At 46.4% G+C, this 15,307-nt stretch overlaps 1 protein-coding gene across 1 annotated transcript in view; it reads left to right on the top strand.

The window, feature by feature from the left end:
* Positions 1–14,658, top strand: part of LOC146186171 (mitochondrial glutathione transporter SLC25A40-like) — a 39,706-nt gene extending 25,048 nt beyond the window's left edge. The window contains exons 8-9 of the mRNA XM_084607072.1: positions 4,107–4,188; positions 14,289–14,658. Coding sequence (XP_084463198.1) covers positions 4,107–4,188; positions 14,289–14,494 — 288 coding nt within the window. The 3' untranslated portion in view covers positions 14,495–14,658. The remainder of the gene's footprint in view (positions 1–4,106; positions 4,189–14,288) is intronic.
* Positions 14,659–15,307: the final 649 nt, after the last annotated feature.

Below are 15,307 nucleotides of genomic sequence, written 5' to 3'. Positions count from 1 at the left end.
GAGAAGGAGGCAGCTAAAACCGAGTACACCTGTCCATGGTCACTGTACCTGGCTAGATAGGCCTGAGCTGATCCTTTTGGGGCTGTCAGACAAGCGCAGTAGCGTATCCTAGCTAAACAGAAAGGTTCTCTCTCTCTCTTCTTTACCTCCCGATTCCACCGGACCACGTATGACAACTTGCTATGTACAAAAGATTTATTTACGGTATGTACAAGCTTAAGGATGAAAGTCATCAGGATGCGGACTCTGTGCTCGGCACCTGAGTCGCATCTCCCTGCGCCTTGTTTTCTCCAAGTCACTTGTCATCACCCTCCCTCCTCTTGGAGTCCTCCTCGCAGCTGCCCATGACCGTTGTTTCCACGCTCCAAGCCCCGCTCGATCCTTGGAAGGCGCGCGGCCATTCCAGATATCCGCCGCCGCTCTGAGGCGTGGACCATGGCCAGCGGTACCACCACTCCAGGGTGCCCCGCGCACAGTGGAATGCGCGTTCACCTCGCTCTTCGCTGTCCTCGAGACGCCAGCCTGCAGCCTCCCTCTGCGCTGCCTTAGGCTGGGTTAGCATTTGCCCGTGGTCACAAAACGGACGCGCAGCGAACGCATGAAACACACACGAGCAGTCCCCGCATCCGTCCTCGGAGCTTGTTTCCGGGAATCCGTCCGTGACGGCCCTCCTCTGCTGTCGCAATGAAATCTACCTCTGAGCCCTGCTTGGATGGTCGTGTAATGTAGCTACTAGAGCAAGTCTTGAAGTCCCTCCAAAAATGTCCAGTAGGCAAAAACCATTGGACCACCTGGGTAGAACTGTAGCTGAATGGCAATGGTCAGTCACCCAGCCATTCTGTCACCTGTGGGAGGAGGATGGAGAAGAAATGAGCAGCATGGGACTCTGGTAACGGACATGTGGAGGCTGCGGTGGAACGTCAGGATTGCTACAAAGTACACTGTAGCCCGGTTATAGGGAAGCCACTTATAGCAAATAGTGATTGTAACTAAAGAAGTTCAATTTCTCGATGCCATTTTTGCATCGTCAGTACAGTTTATGTCCTGGTTTAACAAAGTAAATAAAAGCTGATTAGCGGGCATAGCAAAGTAATTTTGTATCAAATGAGATATAATGTATCAATCGGAACATTTTTACACCTTTCAGGCAAATCTTTTAGTGAAAATAAGGGCGAAACTCAGCTGATTGCTGCATTTGCAGCATTGTCTGGACTCCTGCGATGCGAAAGGCTGCTTCGCTGCATCCATCGCATGGCACACTGCCCACGTGAAGTGCCATATTGATGTTGCTGAGCCAGCCGTGCGGGAGGAAAAACGAAGTAAGAACATAAAAGGCACATTTTGACGACGTCACGGAGTAATGGCTGATTGGACGGATCGTGGTTCTTGAATTCCTTTCCTCGCGGTCCTGGGTCTAGAGAAAAATCGCGGGAGCGTTGTGAGGCTTGGAAGGAAGCGCAGCCCCTTTTTCTGCTTTTGTGAATCCTTGTGTGCGCTTTTCTTACTGACACTGTTACACCTCCCAGCCTTTTTCTGCTCTTATCTTTGATATCTCGTGACCCCTGACATTGCCTGGGCAACTTTTAGTCAACTGACCTATTCAGTTATCCCCTTTCTAGGAACTCGCCCTGACCGTTCCCTGTTGACCTTCAATTTCTCGACTATGTCGTGTCTCGGGAGCCCCAGCATCTCTTTGGATAAGAGAAAGGTGTTGACTTTGAAGACGAAGCGTGCCATTCTTTACTAAGTGTGCCAAAACGTTAAGAAGAGTGATATTGCACGAAAGTGCGAAATCACACAGTCGAACAGTCCACACTTTAAGTGATAATCAAAAATGACAGCAAGATCGATGCCATTCTCGACAATGAACATTAGCAGCGGAGACTGAAAGGGGATCTGGTGCACTACATATGGTGATATAGACACTTTACAAATGATTCTTGGATGCCCGATCAAAGCACGCCCCCTCAGTGGACCCATACTGGTGAAGGCCAATAAGAATTCTGGCTTTGCTCTCGGCCACAATGACTTCCAGCCAAGAAATGGGTAACTTCAGTGATTCAAGGAGAGGCACATCACGTGTAAGAGCATCATCAGGGAGGCTGCGTCCATTGACAAGGGATCGTTCCAGTTGTGGATGGCCAAGCACCACTATCGGATTCTTGCATATTCCGGCTAGAACATTTATGATGCAGACGATGATAGTACACTGGAGCAGTGATGAGGGTATTAGCTCATTATGGCGATCATTGCCCATGTCCGTTTTAAAGTAAACATTAGAAGAGCATGTTTTATGCATGAAGGACTCAATTGAGCAGACAAGCCGGCCTTTTTCTTCACCATAGCGTCGACATGGAAGCCTTCATGATATTTCCCTCACTCCTAAGACTGTTTTGAATGTGGCAATGCAGCACCATTTCTGATTACGTATACATATAGTGCTTCTCTGTCATCAAAAGTAAGCTCACCATTACATTTGCCTGTCTTGGCATTACTTAAATTCGCTATCGTCACCACTGGGTCATGCTTCCCTGAAATTTCATTAAAGAATAGAGAGTGCTATCAATCTAGATAAGAGGAGTTACCTTTGTGTTGATGCTTCTTCCATAGCTCGCCTCACTGGAGCAAGAACTTTTTTTCGTGTCCTGACTTTTTCTCACGTCATCATCTCCTCTGGAACTCCTGGCAGTCTGCAGTAGCCGTACAAAGCAGATGTAGCAGCCAGTCTGGTGCAGTGATGGACAAAACCATGGCCTTTGCCATAGGGCATGTGCTGTCTTGTGTCAGTGTGTCTGGGCTCTCAGCACAGGAACGTATTGAAAGTTTGGTTAATATAATGCATGCTATGTCTAATTATTCAATGCGTACAGATACGTTCAGGAGCCTTTTAAAAAGGCTGCCTCTTCACTCGGGGAAGAGGGGAAGGCGGGGGATGCTGTCATTGATCGCCACTACTTCTTAGGCATGCCATGTCTAAAAATAAACCATACTGATTTTCGCCTGTCGGCTCAGATTTTTATCTGCAATTCTTCGATCAACACTCCATCCATCAACGCTCGTGAGCACAAATATCACGGGGAATCTAGTGAACATGTGGATTCTGCTCTGGTGCATGCACTCTGTGAGCCTGGCAGTGTGTGAGGTCTCAGAGAACAAAGTGTGGTTGGGTCCTGTGGTTCCTCCTTTGGAACTTTAGAACTGTTCTTTCAAAATTTGAGCGGTCACTGCTTAGCACCTTGCTGCTGCATTATAAAGCAAAACCTTGATACTCTCATTGATGCATTGCTCACGGTGCACAGAATTTCACGCGTCCCAAACACACTCCTGTGGTACTATGACTATGTGAGCATGCACGTTGAAATCACACCCTCAAATAGTATGCATGATCACCATTCGCGTGATACGTAAGGCAAGCTGCTGTGAGTGGTGGCAGCACGTGGCCTGCGCATCGTCGTTAATAAATCCCGACGGCCGTGAGCAGATTTGCATGAATGCGTTTCCCATACTTTGCCTGCAAATTTCGATCGCGTTTGGATGATGCGAATTTTTGATAATACTGTCAGTGATTTTCATGACCCAGTGAGATTCGTATTGAGATTCTACTGTACTTTGTGCAGTCTCCTGTGCAGTTGGTCAGCAGCAGTCAGCTGGTCAGGCATTCCTTCCTAATAAGTCTGTCCATATTCGAACTCCATGATGCATTTCGAATATACTTTGCTGACTTTTTTTTTTGTTCTTTGAACTTATCACGTTAGGTTTACGGAGTTATATCTGCTGTTTGTGTTATGCACTGCCAGCTGTTGGCTGAAGTGGTTATGCTGAGACTCGTTAGGCCATCACCCTTCTGTAGATTAAATGCTCACATTTTTGAAACGTCATATCTGATGAGCTGGATACTGCCTAAAACATATCTTAGTGCGAGGGAAATATGCATTGACATTTTGGTTCCTTTTTTGGAAGCTGCTTCTTTTTTTTTTTTTTTTTTCTGCTCCATTTTCTTTTAAGCTTTTTGTTTATTAGTATAACAGCAACTTGTAAGTGACTGAATGCAGATGTTCTAACAACTATGACTTCTTCACCTGATGGTTAAATCCCTTTTGTTACAGGTTGCTGCTGTGCTGACCTTGCCTTTTGACGTCGTCAAGACTCACAGGCAGATAGAGCTGGGTGAAATGGAAATATTGCAAGGTTCGCTAATGTCTGGTTTACATTTTTCTATTAATATTTTGTTTAGCTGTTTCAGGACAACGCACCCCAACCCAGCCAGCCTTGGTCTTGCTCAGAAGGAAGCTTTTCTAATGAAATTGACCGTAAACCGTTTCCTGGCAGTCCACACTGTGCCAAAAATGCATTTGAGATGAAAAATTTGAGCAAACAATAGGAATTACTCGTCACTGTACCTGTCAACACAACAGCGTTCTCGTTGTTAGTTCAAGACCACTTCTGGAAACTCTGTGAAGCACAGTTGAGGGTGTTTGACGTGTTTGGAGCGAATTAGAATGGTTCTTTGCAAAGAGACCAACGCTTTTCATACAGGAATGCACTCGGTTATCAAATTCATAAGCATCCACATCTATGAATTTGTTGTTTTGTGTCTGACTGGCCAGAATTCATTTATCTTTGTAATGCCTGGTGTCACACCTGTGATAAAGAGCTTAAATATAGGAATCCTCATTTCTACTTGCATAACTACTTGAATAGCAAACATTACCTGCAAAAATAGACTTCTTAAACATATTTATCAAAAGAAGGTCAGCTGCTAGAAATGCAGGATGCCTGCTGAGGTGTAATTTCATGCAAAAGTTAATCCTAACGGCAAGGCAGCGTAATGTTTCTAAGGTCATTAGGCTGCGTTGGCAGGCAGGGGATGGAGTAGTTCCGAATGTTGCTCATTATTTGCTGCTTGTGCCTGCCTATTCACATGCTGTTTATCATCGTCAGACATTCGAAACGTATCATAATTAGCTACTTATGTTCTGATCATTCGTTTCTTAATTGATCTCCTAAAAAATTTTTTGCACGTCTATAATCAAGTCACCATTAGTAATGCAATTTTGAGGATTAGTAGTTGCTACGCGACATTTCCAATGCTTTGCCAATACAGTGTTTAGCAAACATAACTAGCAAAGTCTGCTGTCGCTCCTGCGTCTTTCAGGCTGTTCGGCACATGCTGAACAGATGTGAGCATTTGTTCATTTTTCGGGGCATGCTGAACGCAGGAGCTGCGTTGTGATTTTGTTCAAATTGCTGTTTTGCCAAGTTCGGTGCAAATGTCGAAGTCGTAAAGCTGTAACCATAACCGTCGACAAGGTTCTCTGTATGCAGTGAGCAGCGCAATACTTCTAATGTCAGCGAACATTCTGCAGCCTCCAACTACGGGCACTTAATTTTAAGCTTCTGTCAGTTGTCACTCCAGTTTGTTCAATCAAATTTTGTCTAGTTACAGATTTACAATTGAGGTGTAGTATTCCTTTGATACATGGCACCCAAGTTGTGCAGGGAAGTCGTGAAGTGATTACTTTGGCTGTCCTAATCGAAATATGTTACCGCTGCTCCAGCCGAAATATACAAGTGCACCTAGTGAAAGACTGCATTCGTGCAGTCAGGTAATTCTTCTAAAGGGGGGACGCGATTTTATTTTTGCAAATTTTTGCGAAATTTGCAAAAATAAAATCGACTTTTGGAAACCACGCGTTTTTGTATGTGCAAAACCTAATCTACATTGATTGTTTCAAAAGTTTATTGCTGAAAATGCACTAGAAGTGCCCGAAAAAAATTTGTCAGTGCACAGGGCGAGAAAAAAGCTTTAAATTGCACAAAATTGCCGCAGCTCACGAAGCTGTATCTCGTGTTTCCCACCACCGAGCACCGCCATCTTAGTATCGTTCAAAAGCTCAAAGTCTTGCCAGTTCGTTTCTGAATTCTTCAGTCGTCACCTTCTTGTAACAGTTGCACAAGCACAAAACAAGCGCAAGTCTGCCGGAGGTGGTCACACGGGCCCTTCGACGAAAGCGGGCCTGCAGTTGGTTGTTGTGCTGAAAGGTGTCTCCCAATTGGTTGCTGCTGCAGTAGCGGGCAAGTAGGCATCCGCAGCAGATCGCAGTTGTCTGCTTCGGAAACCACGCCGGCATCTTCTTTTGACTCGCAGAATTCGGATTTCTCGGAGCGCCCAAGATAGTGATGGATTCTTCACTCGTTTGAGAAGAAATTTTCGACGAAGAATTCCTTCAGGCAACAAAAGTGCAAGCCTCCTACGGTGAGAAAAAGACAGCGGCCAGCATGAGAAGCAGAGAAGCCGACTGAACATGCGGATAATGTGCCATGCTATCTTTCACCGTGAAACTGCAGCAGCGAAACCAACAATCGCCCTGTGCTATTGACACCGATAACCCGTCGACGGAATACACACCAATGGAGGTTCTCACAACTCAGCGTACAGCCGCGCAAATTAGTAGCCAATATTGCGTCGTTGGAGCCTACACAAATCGAAGATCACCGTCACCGGCAGAGATGGTGTTCTCCATTTCTGGCACATGCGACATGGACACGCACCCTGCGAATGAGTCCCAACTGTCATCGAGTGTGATGGCTGAAAATTCACCGTATGAATTGTTGCCCGACCGGCACACCATTCAGGAGTGCTTCAAGCCGCGTTTCATGTAAGCTATGCAGAAGCACATGCATGCGGTGTTCGCGACTCCCTTCACGCAATGTTCGCAACTGAATGGAAGTTGAGTTTCATGGACCAGCAAGGCGAAGGACAAATTTTGGCTCCCTGTGACACTTGAGTTTATTCTTGTGCAGGTTTCCGCGGTGAACTCTTTGCTTGCTAAAACTTTGTACCCAAAATGTCAACAGTGTTCTGTGAGTGTGCACTGTGGTACAAGACTTGGTCTGGCAAGTGAAAATGGTGCTGTCATGCACTGCTTTTGGCCCTGTTGAGTCCTAGTGGTCCTGTCAAAGGAAAGAAGGTGCAAGGGTGTTTAAAGGGCAAACAGCTCTGAATGATTTCTGGGCCACCATGAATGCGTGCCATTGCGGTTTACTCCACTGAGGATTCCAGGGCAACTTGAAGGGGTTGTTCAAGCCTGCTGAAGAGGAGGTTGCCGACAGCGTCTTTAGGGATGCTGCAGCTGCTCCGAGAAAGGTGTACAGCGAGATGGAGGTTGGCTTCACTGAAAATGTGACTGTTATTCAGATGACACCTGACTGACGTGCAGTCATAGCTGTCATTTTTGGGTAGAGTGCATAACAGAGATCTATACAGAGATTGTGCAGGACAGCATTGTTCTTTTGAACTTCTGCCTTGGGTGCAGCTCATGGCTGGCAGAGAGTGACCCCACATACCTTCAGTGGAGGCAGCAGCATCACTGCAAAAAAAAAAAAAACACTAAAGTTGGCTCCGGCCGAATGGAAGTGAAGGCCGCATTGCAGCTTTTTGGCCGTTCATTAGCCAAGAACGATGTGGGATATGCAGCAGTTGTCTGTGATGGAGACAGATGGCTGTCTTCAGCTGTTTTCCAGGTGTTGCGAGATTATGCAGCAGTATGGAATTATATAGCAGCCACAAAAGAAGACTGCATAAATCATGTAAAAGAAGAGCTCCATTGTGAACAAGGCCAGGAAATTGGAACCACTGGGTGGTAAAGGTGGGCTCACGCAACTGCTCATAAAAAAGCTCACCAAATATTATGGCCTGGCTATCAGCAAGAACACCAATGTTATTGCGGTGATGCACAAAGCTGTCATGGCCACCTACTGGCATGTGACATCTACCAGCAGTGACCCCACACCATGAGCTGTGGCCCTCTGGCCCCCTCAGCTGGTGTGAGCTGAGATAAGTAAAAAAGGAAGCGTAGCCTGCTCATTAATATAAGCTTATGAGCAGAGTTGCCCAAGCCATGCTGCCCTTATATCAGTGCCTTTAAGGCTTCCGCTTGCTGGAGTGCTGCAAGGATGGAAGGACCCAGAACGCAATGCAGCTGAGAGCTTTCACTCTGTTACAGTCGCTGACCGATTTTTCGGACTTCAAGGGGACGCGAAAAATGTCCAAATAAACAAAAAGTCTGAAAAATTTGTGAAATGGAAAAATTAACTTTATTTCGGCTGATCAACTTTAAAATAACCATGAATTGAGCCTTGCCTTATTTTGCACCTGCGAGATACAACATCCGCTTGTATTTGCACAAGTGTCGTTGTTTTCTGCGTTTCTTCTTTGTGATGTTTGGTGGAGGGACACGAGGTGGAGTTATAGCGCAAAAGCAAGACGAATCGGAAAGGCGTGAATATCTCGTGTGACAAGTACACAACACAAGTGGCGACAGTGACCGTTGGTGGGGACAAACAAACCGAGCTACAGAACACCAGTGACGACGCGACGATGAAGCCAGCGCGGCACTGACGAAGCCTACAGCATATGATGATGACGATATTGAAATAAAATTCACAACCGGCACAAACTTTCTGTGACAGCGCAACTGTCACACCGATTCAACCTGCGGTTCCTATCAAGTGACTAGAATTCAAAATGACGGCATGCAGGTGTCGGCCGAGCTCCACATGGTGCCATTACGGCGGAAAGTGGTTGCGAATTGACTTGAAGGTGCCAATATTTTTTCAGAAATATCGAACTTTCTGTGTGCAATTTGTCTCATTTATTAGTCGCTGCTATACAATGTCCAATGGTGAAGAAGAGAAGATGCCTGACAGCAATGAAGCAAAATATTACAGCTCTGGTGCTTTCAAATAAGTCTGAGTGCTTGCAAAGGTTTGCAGCCCGTTTTCTCAATTGTGCTTTTTTTTTTCTTTTTTTTATGTGATCACCTCGCTCGTGGATAGCATAGTACAACAATGGCGGAACCGATTTTAATTCCAGTTTGTTTTGCTGTGATCCCTAAACTGTGCTGTACTTAAATACAGTCTTGAAATGTTTCTTTATCCTTCCGTTGTTTTATTATTTCATAATCAGTACATGGCTCTATGCAGTGACACAGTCACACGCATGTCATGTTTAGTAAAAAATTATTACCGCATTTAAAAAAAAAAATCGAACACAGTAGATTAGACATTTGGGCAAGCATGCAAAGTATTCCCGGCTCCCTACTATGTTTCGTTACTGTGTCAGGCTTTCACCACAAGCAACAAACTTTATTTTTGTCTTTTTATTGCAATGTGTAGTGTGCATGCATTTCATCACCACAAGCAACAAACTTTATTTTTGTCTTTTTATTGCAATGTGTAGTTGCATGCATTTCATCCCATTCTGTCAAGAAACAAAAAAGTTTGTTCTGATCCCCTCTTCTTCTTTTAATACAGCCACAAAAGTAAGAAATTGGTGCACGATAGTCAACAAAACACTCAACGATTACCTTTTATATCCTTGTGCATCTTGAAATGGGCATTTCGTGGCCCATGTGCAGCAACCATTGCAGACGGCGCCGATCCACGCCGTTTTGGCGCACAGTGTGGAATAGAACGGTTTGCCTTTTTCCGAGAGGCTTGAGCCAATTCGGAGCTAAACAACCCATCATATGGCTACGATGGCATTGGTGAGAAGCAAGAAATGAATGGAAATTCAACATAGGAGACCACTGACACGGCATATTCAAAATGGAGATGTAAGCTCACACTCAGCACACCACACCATACGCATTCGAGTGTTTGCGGGGTTGGCTTCACGGTGGTACACAGTTGCTTACTGGCGAAAGAAGGGAAACACGGAACTCTGGCAAGGCCTGTATAGTAAATCTAAAACAACCTTGTTTTCTTGATACCAAGTCAAATCAACTCACACATAGGGTTGTGCAAGTAGTCACTTTTTTAAGTTAGATCATTTTGGGAGTTGCAAATATTGCTACGAAATGAAACATCATACAAATGCACAAAGCTGAAGGGGCATCGTTGTGGTATGGGGGTATCACTAATGGGGTTTAGCGATCTGTGAAAAGGCTCTCACTGTGACCTCCACTGGGGTGTGCGCAACGCAAAGGATGCTAATTCTGTGGCTATACGCAGAGGAGAATTGCCTTTTGCTGCTCGCAGCTTATAACCTTGTGCCACATATTGATAGATGAGAAGGGTGAATGAGCCAATGGCCTCTGGGATTAGACAATGCAGGATTGTGCACTATTTGATTTGCTCAAGAAACAAAAATAGGAAATGCTGTTCATTCACTATTTGGAAATTCTCAATGTGTGCACACCCCTTTCCACCCATGATTACTGAATCGCTATTGTTAACCAAACAGGACAGAATGTTCATCTTATGTATAGGTGTTTTTTTGTTGATATTGCCACCTAGCGTTGCCAGGTGGCGCATGACTGAAGTGTGAAAGGAGGACGAAGTTGAAAAGGACGACAAAGTGTCGCTTGCACGTTTGAGTCTGTGCTGCTGTGTTGTTGTGTCTGGGCTTCCCCCTGCTATCATTGGTATCCTTAGTCACCGTGTACGTGACATTCTGGTGGAGGTGCTGGGTAAAACGATCGCCTATGCAAGAGTCTCCATCTACAAGACGTCGCGCAAGCCCTGTGCCATTGGACACGCCAGTACATCACGCCAGTCGACGGCTCCAGGGACTGTCTCCGGAGCTTCAGCCATTAGCAGTCGCCATGACATCCAGTGCTTCTGCTCAGCACGTAACGGGCGTCGCACCGGCCTGTAACTACACCTTGCAGGCCCCTCAGGTACCAAAGTCTTTCCATGGGGACCTCTTTGAGGATGTGGAGGACTGGTTCCTTCAGTTTGAACGTGTCGCTGCTTTCAACCAGTGGGACGATGCTGCCAAACTAAGGAACGTCTACTTCAGCCTTGAGGACGGCGCCCGTATCTGGTTCGAGAACCGAGAGCAAGTATTAACTTCGTGGCGGGAATTCCGTCGTCAACTGCTCGAGGCTTACACTAGCGCGGATCGTCGCGAGCATGCAGAACGTGCCATTCACTCTCGCATCCAAAGGCCGAATGAGAGTGTCCAAGCGTACGTCGAGGACATGACGCGCCTCTTCAGGCGAGCCGATCCCGCCATGTCCGAGGACAAAAAGGTCAGGCACTTGATGCAGGGTTTGAAAGAGCAGCTGTTCGCAGGCCTTGTGCGAAACCCACCGTCGACTGTAAACGGATTTCTTGCGGAGGCCACCACAATGGAAAAGGTGCTACAACAACGTGCCGTGGCTTATGACCGACCTTTTCATACAAGCACAATCGCGGAATCATTTGCATCTTCCGAGCGGCATCCCAATGCATTGCGCGAACTGATTCGCAGCGTCGTGCGCGAAAAACTAAGCAAATTCTGGAGCCCTCTGCAGCAATCGCCAACTTCCGTTTCTGCTATAGTGCGGGAGGAGGTGCGGCAGGCACTCAAGGGCCCTCTTTTGCCTGTAGTTCCGAGCCGGCCATTGCTGTCGGGGACCGACAATCGTCCCACATATGCCGAATTCTGCAGAGTCAGGCTCTCCCTTCACCACCGCCCATTCTTGCGTCACCAACAGTTCCGCTGCCCTCAGTGCAGCCAGTGCAGAACTTCGACAATCGTCCGCTGCCCCGACGCAATGCCGACATTTGGCGCACGCCTGACCGCCGTCCACTTTGCTTCCACTGCGGTGAACCAAGACATCTCTACCGGGATTGTCCGTATCGACGCCTCGGTCTTCACAGCTTCCGCATCGACTCGCCTCCTCCCCGGTTTGGTCAACGACTTCTAGTTATTGAGTACCTGGCGGAGCAGCGTTCTTCATCTCGTTCGCAGCGTCAGCCCCGCTCCCCTTCACCAAGGCGCTCCTCCTCGTTCACCCACAGTTCCTCGTGAGAGGACCAAGGCCGCTCGTCTAGCCCTCATCGGGAAAACTGAAAACAGCGACCTTCGGGGGCGAGGCCGCTGGTAGTCGCTGCGTTGAAGACCTCCCGTTGTCGCCGCTTCGATCCGACCGCGAGCTGCTGATACCGTCACCTAGGGAAGCAAAAAGCGTTTCTCTGGACATTCCGGTTATTTTAGACGGTCGCACTACGGTCAATGCATTAGTGGACACCGGTGCCGATTATTCAATTTTGAGTGGTCGCATGGCGACTGTTTTGAGGAAGGTGCTCACTGCTTGGCCAGGTGTGTACCTTCGAACCGCCGGTGGTCATATAGTTACTCCAAAGGGGATGCTCATGGCTCGCATTCAGATTAACGGACGTACGTTCGTCATTAGTTGCGTTGTTTTAAGTGACTGCTCCCGTGACCTTATCCTCGGCATTGACTTTCTGCGGGAGTACGGAGCAGTTATCAACCTGCGAAATAGACTCGTCAATTTTTCGATGGGACAATCTACCGAACAAGATAGTAGCAGTCCTTGCAATGCCGCACTTCGTGTTTCCGCCGAGAGCGTCTCGCTGCCGCCACGAAGCAGTGCTCTTGTGGAAGTTACCTGTGACGATTTCCGTGCCGGTGATGCTGTAGCGGAGGCGAACCATTCACTCCTGCTTGCTCAAGGCATTTGCGCTCCCCGAAGTTTATTGTCGTTTCACAATGGCCGGGCTGCACTCCTTGTCACAAATTTTTCTAATGAGCACCGGCACTTGTTCCCGGGGACTGATATCGCTTTTGCTGACCATATTGCGCACGATCCGGTCTGTTTTGCATCCACAGCAGTAGAAACTAACGAGCCATCTCTTGACAACATCGACATTAACTGTCACTTGTCAAAGGAGAAACGGCGGGCCTTAGAGCAACTGCTGCTGGACTTCAAGCACTGCTGTGCTTCTTCCTCGAATGTTCGTCAAACGCCCATCACACAACATCGCATCATTACTTATGACGACGCTCGCCCAATACGACAGTGCCTTATCGTGTGTCTGCCAAAGAACGAGAAGTGATCCAGATGCAGGTTCAGGAGATGCTGGATGATGGTGTTGTGCAGCCTTCACAAAGTCTGTGGTCTTCACCAGTAGTCCTGGTCAAAAAGAAAGATGGCACTCTTCGATTTTGCGTCGACTATCGGAAATTGAATAATGTGACAAAGAAAGATGTATACCCGTTGCCGCGCATCGATGACTCACTGGACAGATTGCGATGTGCGAAGTATTTTTCATCTATTGATTTAAAAAGCGGCTATTGGCAAATCGAAGTAGACGAAAGAGACCGAGAAAAAACCGCATTTGTCTATCCAGGTGGCCTATATGAATTCAAAGTACTCCCATTTGGATTGTGCTCTGTGTGTGCAGTGTGTTGTTGTGTCTGGGCTTCCCCCTGCTATCATTGGTATCCTTAGTCACCGTGCACGTGACAATATTTTTTATTTAATGCACCTCTGCGATTTTTATCTGCAGATGTGGGATTTCTTCCGACATAAATTATTGCAAATTTATTGTGATGATCACTGTTTAATTGCTGCAAGGTTGGTGTTTGTTTTAGAGTCAAGGAATGTATGCTATAAGAACACTTATGTTTAAGGGTGAAATCTTCACTCATGCCGACAGGTATGAAAAGGAGTCTGCATGAATAAATGTTCCACCATTACGGCAAATGTTTTGAAACATGAGTGCATATGGATAACTTCACAAACTAGGTTATTATAGCATACTTTCATTGACTCAGAAACAAACACCTGCCGGCAGCAATTAAACAGTGATCACAACAATAAATTTGCAATAATTTCTGTCGGATGAAATTCCACATGTGCAAATAAAAATTGCACAGGTGCTATAAATAAAAAAATCAACAAAACACCATACATAAGGCGGAACAATCTGTCCTGCCAAACAGTTAACAATGGCGATTCAGTCATCATGATTGGAAAGGGGTGTGCAAACAACCAGAATTTCCGAATAGTGGATTAATAGTATCTCCTATTTTGTTTCTTGAGCAAATGAAATAGTGCACAATCCTGCATTGTCTAATCCCAGAGGTCATTGGCTCATACACCCTTCTCATCTACCAATATGTGGCACAAGGTTATAAGCTGCTGTTATGAACAGCAAAAGCCACAATGCTTCGTGGCTTTTTCCCTCAACTCACTTTCATACCTGTCGGCATGATAAAGATAATTATTATTATCAAATCCAAATCCATGTGGGTTCTGTGGCCCCAAAGAGCTGGCTTATATCTGAACAAACATTTGTAGTGAACCACTACCCAGTTCCATGCCATACCACACAAATGAGGTTTGCAGTATCATTTTGACGCCGCTCTTGAAACTTTCCGATGCCACATCGATGGCGTCGAGACCGGGCAAGTCCCCACTTCATGCTGGAATTGTTTTTCTGAAAAGAAATTAGTCACTTGAGGTTTATTTTTTGTTTTGTTTTGTTTTCAGGAAAGAAGTCTTCTAGCACACTGACTGTGATGAGAGAATTGTACCAGACCCAGGGCATGCGCAGTCTGTTTGCTGGCATTGTTCCACGCATATCCAAGGTGGCTCCTGCCTGTGCCATCATGATAAGCACGTACGAGTTCGGCAAGAAGTTTTTCCGCCAGAAAAACGCTGCCCGGCGGGGTGGTGGTGCTGCATCAGGCCTCTAGGCTGTGAGCTCGGTTGGAGCCTCAGCAAGGAGTTCATAGTGTACATAGTGTTAACAGATCAGGCACCCAAGGTGTCTTATATGTTGCCAAGGCAGCCATGCACGTTAGGCTGTTTGGTAAATAAAAGAAAACAATTTTTACCTTGTTATCACATTTCATGTGTACAGGCATGTTCCAATTGTAACGAGCTGATTGAGGGTCTTGGATGGAAGATTGGAATGTTCATTTCGCATTTGGCACTTCTTTGCATCTTCAGTATCGTTTTTCTAACAACTGCAGGTAGTTTTCAAGTGGGCTTGTAATGTAACTAAGGTGATTACCTCGTCAACGTCATAGTATGGTTCATATAGCAGCGAAGGGGGGGGTTAGCAACCAGATGAAAATTTGAGCATCGGCGGCTCTTGTGCTGCAAACTGTTGCTTGTTGCAGCGCTTGTGCTACAGGTAACTATAATTGTGCGGGATGCAGCTCCTCACCTGGTAACTGCTCTTTACCTCATCCCTCCCTTTTCCTTTCGCCTCCCCTCTTCTTTTACCCTGTGCAGCTTACCGTGGTACCCTTGTGGTTAACCTCGTCTTCCTCTCATTTCTCTAGTATTTAAAAATGGAGCCTTTATTTGTCTGTTTGTCCTTCTGACCCTACCGTAAAATTCCGAGCAAGCGCATCCCGTAACGTCACTGCTAATTTCATATTTCCACGCAGTTCCAGAAAAGCCCCACCCCTCAACCCACCACCATTACGCGCTGCACTTCCCCGCTCCCTACTCTCAGCACACACATCACTTAGGCAACACTGCCAAGGCAACACTGCCAG

Source organism: Amblyomma maculatum, chromosome 6 (assembly GCF_055883805.1).
Source record: "Amblyomma maculatum isolate TAMU_Amacu chromosome 6, ASM5588380v1, whole genome shotgun sequence".
Classification (NCBI taxonomy): Eukaryota; Metazoa; Arthropoda; class Arachnida; order Ixodida; family Ixodidae; genus Amblyomma; species Amblyomma maculatum.
The sequence above is the reverse complement of the archived record's forward strand: the minus strand, read 5'-3'. Positions and strand labels throughout refer to the sequence as shown.